General features: G+C 39.0%; 1 protein-coding gene across 2 annotated transcripts; it reads right to left on the bottom strand.

The window, feature by feature from the left end:
• Positions 1–1392: 1392 nt before the first annotated feature.
• On the bottom strand, positions 1393–7148 carry rmnd5b (required for meiotic nuclear division 5 homolog B). 2 transcript variants are annotated; one of them, XM_078260936.1, is made up of 10 exons: positions 7043–7148; positions 5295–5471; positions 4931–5073; positions 4714–4851; positions 4422–4522; positions 3814–3980; positions 3415–3580; positions 3066–3168; positions 2821–2975; positions 1393–2354 (listed from the first exon to the last, which is right to left on the bottom strand). In XM_078260936.1, exons 2-10 carry the CDS (start codon positions 5431–5433, stop codon positions 2291–2293), a joined length of 1176 nt encoding a protein of 391 aa, XP_078117062.1. In that variant the 5' UTR covers positions 5434–5471; positions 7043–7148; the 3' UTR covers positions 1393–2290. The 2 variants fall into 2 exon arrangements, with proteins under 2 accessions (XP_078117062.1, XP_078117063.1); XM_078260937.1 differs by having other exon boundaries at positions 7087–7147.
• Between the last annotated feature and the right edge of the window lie 1441 nt (positions 7149–8589).

Here is an 8589-nt window from a genome sequence, read left to right as displayed (position 1 = left end):
CGTTACCACTCTGTAGGAGGATTGCAGTGCTGAATACCATCAGTACTGTTTATCTGATGAGTTCCCATGATTATTAAACAGTGTATAATTCACGTAGGGGACAACTGGATCCTTGTGTGAAACTCATTTCAAATTAAAACCTGTAGCCTGAGATCTAATAGATTTGAAGGCTATTTAGTCCAGAGTGTGGCTATTACAGCAATAGCGCCACCAAGTGGTGATGAAAGGAGAGTCGAGCAGCTGTAAAACCATGAAGAAAAATGGTCAGTGAGTTATGGTAGGAGCAGGCCACCACCGAACGCCATCACACGCCTCCAAAACTGACTTGGAGTATAAATTTTTATTTTCATTTCAGATGCAAGTATATGAAACATGTTAGAGGATAAATATTTACAATAAAAGTTGCATAACACAGAAAGCAGGAAATGCAAACATTCAACAGAAACATTACGACAGGAGTACAGAGCGCTAGCAGTCTATCTGAAGGATCACTCAAAGAAGCAATGAATGATTGTCAAAGAAAGAAAAACAGAGGAAATTCAGTGAAAGTCCACACAAAAAGTGCTTTAACCCATTTCCAAAATAAAACCAAGATTTGAAAAAAAATGTGCATCTTAAACTCCGACTTAAAACTATGTGTAATGTTGCATTGTCAGTGTGAGCTCTGCTGGTGCGGTGCTTGCTGAACAAATTAGCCTCACTAGAGTGTGAGGTGACATCACCATTTTCAAGAGGACATCGGGATCTTGCACTAATAGTATTAATCATCTAAACATACTGTACTGTACATCCAAACGCCTTGGACATCGTGACACGCTTTCCCTCTGGAGGATGCTTACACATCACCAGCTTAACAATACATACAAACTTTAATCACACCCAAACTATCAGCCTCACCAGTGAAATATCTCTGTTCAAGACTCCTTATATAAATGTACAACTTTAATACTAACTGCAAAGTGTGGTATGAACTGTTACAATGAGCCCTGAGGAAATGTATGGTTTTTAATGTTTCTGTTCTGACTCCATCTCAAATAAAAGCTATGCAGCGGAGGCATTTTTCTTCAGTATATATTAAACAACAGCCACAATGATCAGAGAGGACGTCCCCACCCACGACGATTAAAGCTGAATCACAAGCCTAGTCACTGCAAGTCAGACCATACGGCTACCATCACACCACTTTACATCTCCAAATCACATGGCTTGCAAGCTTAGGATACACAATGCAGGGCAGAGTGTGGCAATGGCACCACCGTGATGTGATGTGAACTGTTGAGTCGATAGTTCTGTTAGTTACGCAGTAGTGTTGATTATGCATGTTGCTGTTCAGTTAAATTTACTATTTTACATGAGCCGTTGTGGCAGTTGCAATAAAAAATAGAAACAAAGCACATTTCACAGTAGTATATATTTTTTGTTTCCTTTTTGTCACTGTTTGTTAAATACATACATAGAACAAGACAAATGGCTTCTACAATGAGGAAAATCTTGCTGGTGCAGTCAGTCACAAAAAGAATAAAATAAAAAAAGGAAATAAAAATGCTGTTCCACCATTGTGAGTTAATTGTTTTACTGATCAAACAGATACATCAGCCAACAGTGACTTTCAAGCTACGTGAGGCCTTTATTACATTATGGAGGAGCAATGGGTCACAATCAAGAGAGACCTCCACAGTTCCCTTCACCAGCAAATAATAAACCTTCAACACAGTTTGTTTTTCTGTGGTTTTTCTCATGTATAATAGAAGTTTATTACCATTCTGAAATCAGAAACTGCCTATCTATACCATTTACCCACAGTCACCCATCCATAATTGTTCAACTGCTTCAGTCACAAAAAAAAAAAAGGAGGAAAAAAAAAAAAAGAAGCAGTCATCCAACTCAAACAGTCGATAAAGCAGAGAAAAACAAACACTATAAAGTATTACTTACTTTAAAAAGATACGCCTATAACTCTGCAGGCATTTGCAAATGAGTTTCAATGAATGAACCTTTTTAAGAGGTGCTTCTTCGTGAGGATGTTCTCATTACTGACAGACTCCTCACTCTACTACAGGCTGTAGTTGGACCATCCTCGCTGGACTCTGTATACTACGCAAAGTTGGAGGGTCCGAGGTGGGTTACGGGATGGCCAAGGCTGTCCAAAGGAGCACTGGGATAAAACCTTAATGCTTACAATAACAGGCCAAGAGGCCAGGGACAGAGGAAAAGGGCCAGAGCAAATGGTCCTGGAAATGCAAAGAGCTCCAGGGAACTTCATCCTTACTCGTGAAGAAAGTGTGCGGTATCAAAAGTAGATCTGCTTGGCATGTGACGGATTCTGCTCCATGGGGCAGTACGGACATTTCAACCTGAGGACGAGACAGAGGGGAGGAGAGGAGAGCAGGAACAGGATGTTACACTGTGTGGTTTGTTAGTATTAATAGACCATATCAGTTATTTTGGCTGATAAATCTTGCACGCTTTATACAGCTGCCCATTTTCTAAAAAGAACGATTAATTTTTGGATTGACTTCCTAATGTATAGAAAGCCACTGGTTTCCATTCATTTCACCACATTAATGCAGGCTTAAAAACGTGCTTGCCTTTTCCGCCGAAAATTGTATTATCGCTGTGGGACTATTTTGAAAAGTGTCCCTTCCTAGAAACTGTGAAGTCGCTCTGCTGAATTACATTTTTTTAATGCAAGAAACCACCAGTAATCGTTTCACGTCGTCCATGTTTTGCTAGCCCTCCTATAAGTGTGATTTTCTAACAATATGCACAACCTTATCCTGCACATCTCTAGCAGTCAACTGGCCTGTATTGCTGACTTACTTCCCAGCATTAGTCAGTTTGTTGAGGGCATCTCTGGAGATGACGTGGCCACAGATGAGCTTCATGGGAGGATTGCTCTCTGAGGTCTGCTGCCTGAGGATCGGGCAGGCGAACACAGAGTGGTACCAGCACTTTTTCCCGAGGTCGATTTCAATCTACAGGAACAGACATGATGGAAATCATGACATGGAGAATAAGAATGGAAAGGAGCGATAGACGTCGTCTGGAAATTCAGAGGGACTTACAGGCAGCTCATCTTTGTGCGTCCAGACTCCGCTGCACTGTCTCTGCTCAATCACCTGCTTGATGTTCATCAGCACTGGCAAGGCCATACAGCCTGATGCAAAACTACAGAGAAATAGACATGGCAGCATTGATCGAGTTTGACTGTAGTTGAAATCTTTTAAGCATACAGGCCTAAATAAGACAACAAGGTGATGACAATGCAATGGCACAGTTTAAACTTTATCCTGAACTGAAAAACAAATATACTGATACATTGTTTTAACTTTAGTCTTAACTGTGCTATAAATGTAAAGAATTTTAAAAGGAACTCCGAGAAGATGTTTTGTGTGTTGTCCGTGGTTTTCTAACCTAACACTGAGTGGAGACTCTACAGAGAGACCCAGTAAAGCGCAGGCGTCCCTGGTGAAGATGTTACAGATCTCGGCCCACTGATTTGTCTCCAGCAGACTGCGGTACGGAGAGTTATCAATGCCATGACGCAGGTACACCAGACTACCCATCAGAATCTGAATATCTGCAGGGACAAAAAGTACAGGTGTGGAACAGGTAAGCCTCAGAATAACCACGTAGTATTTGCCTTAAGAACACTTTCATTCCTTCTTGGTTGCTATTATACAATTCCCAAATTGTTGCGAGAGCCTCAAATTCTTCCAAATTTAAAGAAAAACAGTGAAACACAGCCCAAGTTTAGCATCTTTGTGTATTTGTGTCAGGAATGTCACAAGGATGCTACTGTGTAGTGTCTACCTCTCTGGTGCTGAGAGGCGAAGGGCTGGAAGTGCCTGGCATACTGCAGGGCCTCCATTTGGTTGCCGATTCCCCCACTGAGCAGGCTGATGAAGTACAAGCGGTGCAACTTGAACTCTAGACTGCTGTTCAGGTCCAAAAGGCGCTGCCGATTCGTCACAGCCCACCTAAGAAGGCACAGACATGAATAAGTACAGACACCTATGTTGACGCTTATAATATAGCAAACAACACCCTAGAGGGAGTTTTTTTTTTTTTCAATCATCATTATGTTTTCAAAAGTGACATGTTAAACCAAAGTAAACCTAATCCCGATAGAAATAGACATTTTTCAGCATATTTGGGCTTCATAAAAAGTGGTAACTTCTACTAAGTGTCCAGAGAGTTCCCCAAAGTTTGAGGAGTCAGCCAGATGGGAAAAGTAAAGTAGCTAAAGTATTTTTGCAACTACGAAACAACTTTCTCGTGTATGCTCATGTTTCCCGTGCTACGTTGTATTGATAAAGGTTTTTGTACTTCTTGTAGTGAATTTTAATGTAAAGCTAAAATGTCAATCTCTGTGTGTGAAAATAGTCATTTCCTTCTCTTTACAAAGATGGTCTACATACTCTAGTGCCGGCCTGAGGTCCTGCATCCTCAGAGCTTCAAGGATTCTGTTCAGCTCCAGGAAAGGCTGCTTCATACTCATATCTATGACTACACCAGACTCCTAGAAAACAGACACAGGTGGTTTAAGTTATCAAGAGGTCTTACATTAATTGTCCTGACAAAAAAAAACAAGGATTACGCTAGATGTAAAGTCCCATAATGTAGCATTGCTACATTTCAGAAAGGGATCTCTAGGTTAAGGTTAGGTTGTGTTCACACCAAAAACATTTTGAAGGCTTCACGGTTACTTACCTGACAAAGATCCTCTGCTACACTGAGCATCCCTTGTCTGTACAGGTGTTCCACAATGGTCTCACTCAGGTATTTCTGTCTCTCTGGGGTGTCCCACACCGTCTCTGCCACCACGGCACTGATCTCTGCATCAAAATTCTGCAGAGAAGCATATCGGAGGTTAAGTATATGTAGGCCAAATGACAAAATGTTGAAGAACATTGCCACCTGTCCTCACCCTGTCAATGGCTTTGCCCACTTTTGACACACTGCCGTGGATGTCCTTATGTCGGGAGGCTAGCATCTGAACTGTTTCTTTGATATTCTTACAACACTGTGCCATAGTCTGGGATAGGACTGATAAGTCTGCATCTTGTACTCCTGCAAGAGGCAAAAAGAAAAAGCCTTCACTCTGCATGTCTACAATAATATGTGCCTGATGATCAATTATGATACAGCATGGATAAAGCAAACTAACAAAGCATCATTTTAATTAAAATACAAAGAAATTAAAAAATGGCTATGAACATGAAATCCAATTCACTTAATATTATAATGCATATTCTGTCTTCATAGTGTTCAGTCTTTGTGTTTTTTCTTACCAAAAGCAACTAGCTGTCCTCGTATCTCACAGACACTGTGCAGGAGCTCGTCTAGCCTCTCCTCAGACTGGTGGCCGTACATTACAAAGCGATGAAGCACTTTCTCCAGCTCCCGTTCAACACACGCGCACTGTTCCATGGTTCGGACTGGAACACTCACACACAAAACAACAACACCTAGATTTAAGAATAAAAACAGAGAAAGATACAAGTCAAAGTCAGTGAACGAGTAATATAACAATAAAACACGTTATTTTGAAAAAAAAATGTAGGGCTGAAGCTAACATATTTTCACTGCAGATTAATGTGCCAATTATTTTCTTAATTAGTCGTTTCATCAAAGATCAAAGAATGTTGAAAAAATCTCAATTTCCTAAAGCCCAAGGTTATGGCTTTTTTTTGCATTTCTTGTCCGACCAGCAGCTCAAAACCCAAAGATATGCAGTTTACGATTACAAAAAAACACAGACAAAACAGCAAGTCCTCACATCTGAGAAGCTGTAACTAGGTTATGTCAATCAACTAATCGATTAAGTTCTTTTTTACCTAAATACAAAAGCATATACTTTTTTATAACAATCCCTTTAAATTAGTTTTGAAATGTACTAGACGGGACCCCCTTAAATGTTGAAAAATAAACTTGTCAGTGCAATGTAATGGCAAGACTGTTTCTAAACTAGCAACCGGCCAACGGGCATGCCAATAGTGATATATTAGCCCAGGTGATGTATTAGTGAGTCTCACACAATTCATGTTTTTGTTTTCTTTGTAGTTTGCTGTAGTGGAAAAAATCCTACAAATTTGGATTGTGAACCTAGCTATAGTAAGATGTAGGATCACATACCTGCAGCATTTGACAAAACTGATATCATACTGACAGCCCCATGATTGTCACACAGCTGACAGCACAAGCGCTGTGTTTTAAAAGGACCTTTGACAGCTGGTAGACAAGACAGTCATTTTTTTTTTTTAAATCAAGAGAAGAAAAAGGCAAACCGTCACTGTACTGCCCTGATTAAAAGTTTGGCCTGGTGTTAACACTGCCAACAACTAGCAAGGCCTTAACAACGTTAAACGTAGGCGCACAGTGCACTCTGCGGCCTGGTGTTTACTAGCTAACGTTAATCGCGACTAGAGTCTCAACAATACGAAGGTATAATTTAAGAATCAGGCAACGAAAGAAAATGTGGATCTGGGATTATGTTTGAGCAGCTGGTCTGCATTCAGATAGTATTACTTTCTTGTTAGAACAACATCAAATTATTGATAGGCATAGCTTTGCTGTAACTCACTGCTTATAAGCTGGATATAGAAAATGTCCACCTAGCAGTTAACGTTACCGCAGTACAGCTAACGTTAACTAACATAAACGCAAGCTACATTTATATTCCAATAGTGAAATACCACATTTCGTATTTTTATCACTTACGAACAATGATAAATACGAAGTGTCTAAAACTACTAACTACTATTTTGATTCGATGCGGTAATTTAGAAAATCAAGGTGTCGCACAGCTAACATAAACAAACGGTATCACAGTGGCTGGCTAGCTACAGAAGCTCGCTATTGCTAGCAGCTACTTAGCTAGCTAGTTGATGTTAGCCAGCTGCTGACTGACATGGCCGGAATAATTTCAGGAGAGAATGACAACCCGCTTGTCTACATTATTTTTGCATTACCCCAACACTTATAACATCTATCGCCCCTTAACTGAATTATAAGATATGTTTGAATAAACGCCACTCACCTATCCTGCTAATTAGTTAGCAAACATTAGCGTTAGCCACTTGCCTGTTATGGCAACACTTCACCAGCAGTCGTAATGCGGATCTTCCTGTGTCGCATTCTGCCTTAACTGGACATTTCATAATAAAAGTAATTTTCTCTGCGACATCAAACAATTACACCTCTTAGCATACATTATGATTTTCACTTGAATCAGATTTCTCTCTTGCACACAGGCGTTTTGAAGCTGTCACAACGTATACGTTTAAGGTTGGCAGAGAAAGGATACTTGCGTCACCATGTAAACAACATTTTAATGTTATGGTCAATGTAGAGCCAATTGTAACTATTTTATATGGTATTGGGTAGTTCCATCTCTAAATGCATTATATTTTTTAAGCCAATCATATAAATGTATGTAAAGTCATAGTAATAGCAGTCAACTCTATTTAGTGTAGTAAACGATACATGTTTGATTATGAAATGTAGTGGACTGAAAATATAGCATAAATATATAAATATTGCTAATATTAGCAGTGGTGGAGGAAGTATTCAGATCATTTACTTAAGTAGAAATACTCCATAAAGTAAAAAGCCTGCATTGAAAATGTCACTCAAGAAAACATATTCTCAGGAAAATGTGCTTAAAGGATCAAAAGGATTAAATTGCCTCTGTGAGTGTATATAGTATTAATGTCATACCATAATATAATATATTAAATAAAATATGTATAGATAATAATAGTATAATAATAAGTACTATTATATAGCATTAGATTATTATTACTCATGCATTCATGTTTAAGCAGCATTTTATTCTTGTAGTTGGTTGAGATGGAGCTGATATTTTTTTAATAGGGCTAACAATAATGGTTATTTTCAATATGAATAAAGAATACATGTATTGAATACATTGTTCTTGAAGTCATACTGTCATAAAGGAAAGTGAACAATATTAATATAAACGAATGAATTTGTTAGTAGTGATAAGTATCCTAATGTTTTATATTTGTTTAAAGCTGTAGTGCTCCCCACCATGAGGAATTCTAGTAATGACAACAAAACTGTCGGCGCATCCACCTGATACAAGCCTTCCGTGACCGCGCACCATCCACACCCCTCCTCCACGCAGTTGCTAGTAGCCAAGGAGGACATGGAGGATCGATAAAACATGATGAACTCTTCAGAAGAGGTCATTATCTTCACTTGATTTTCTGCCCGCGATTTGCCGGACGACACCAGTTTCTGAACATAGCCATACTGAGAAATACAGAGAGAGTTTTGTGGAGCTGTTAGCTTAATTAGCTTTGTATCAACTCATTCGCCAATGACTTGAATGTAATGTAACTTTTTGTGACATTAAAAAGTTATGCACTAAAGCTTTAACTTAACATGCTTATTTTAGACAACATGACTCCAGAAAAAAATATTTATGTTTACTAATGATTTTTAGTAATGACTACTAATGTAAACTTGATTTGTCTACTGCATCAATTTACCACTCTGGGTTAATACAACTTGACCTGATAAGTTTCCCCTTTTGTAAAAACTTCCACGCACATTTCTAGT

Source organism: Sander vitreus, chromosome 10, assembly GCF_031162955.1.
Source record: "Sander vitreus isolate 19-12246 chromosome 10, sanVit1, whole genome shotgun sequence".
Taxonomy (NCBI): domain Eukaryota; kingdom Metazoa; phylum Chordata; class Actinopteri; order Perciformes; family Percidae; genus Sander; species Sander vitreus.
This window is presented reverse-complemented; position numbering and strand designations above follow the sequence as displayed.

What these genes read in the sequence shown, in the direction of transcription:
- rmnd5b (XM_078260936.1), bottom strand. Translation starts at nt 5,433, where the DNA reads ATGGAACAGTGCGCGTGTGTTGAACGGGAGCTGGAGAAAGTGCTTCAT. An exon ending in TAGCAGAGGATCTTTGTCAG is followed by an intron (nt 4,523 to 4,713) that starts GTAAGTAACCGT and finishes TCTGTTTTCTAG; the next exon opens with GAGTCTGGTGTAGTCATAGA. An exon ending in GAGTCTCCACTCAGTGTTAG is followed by an intron (nt 3,169 to 3,414) that starts GTTAGAAAACCA and finishes ATTTCTCTGTAG; the next exon opens with TTTTGCATCAGGCTGTATGG.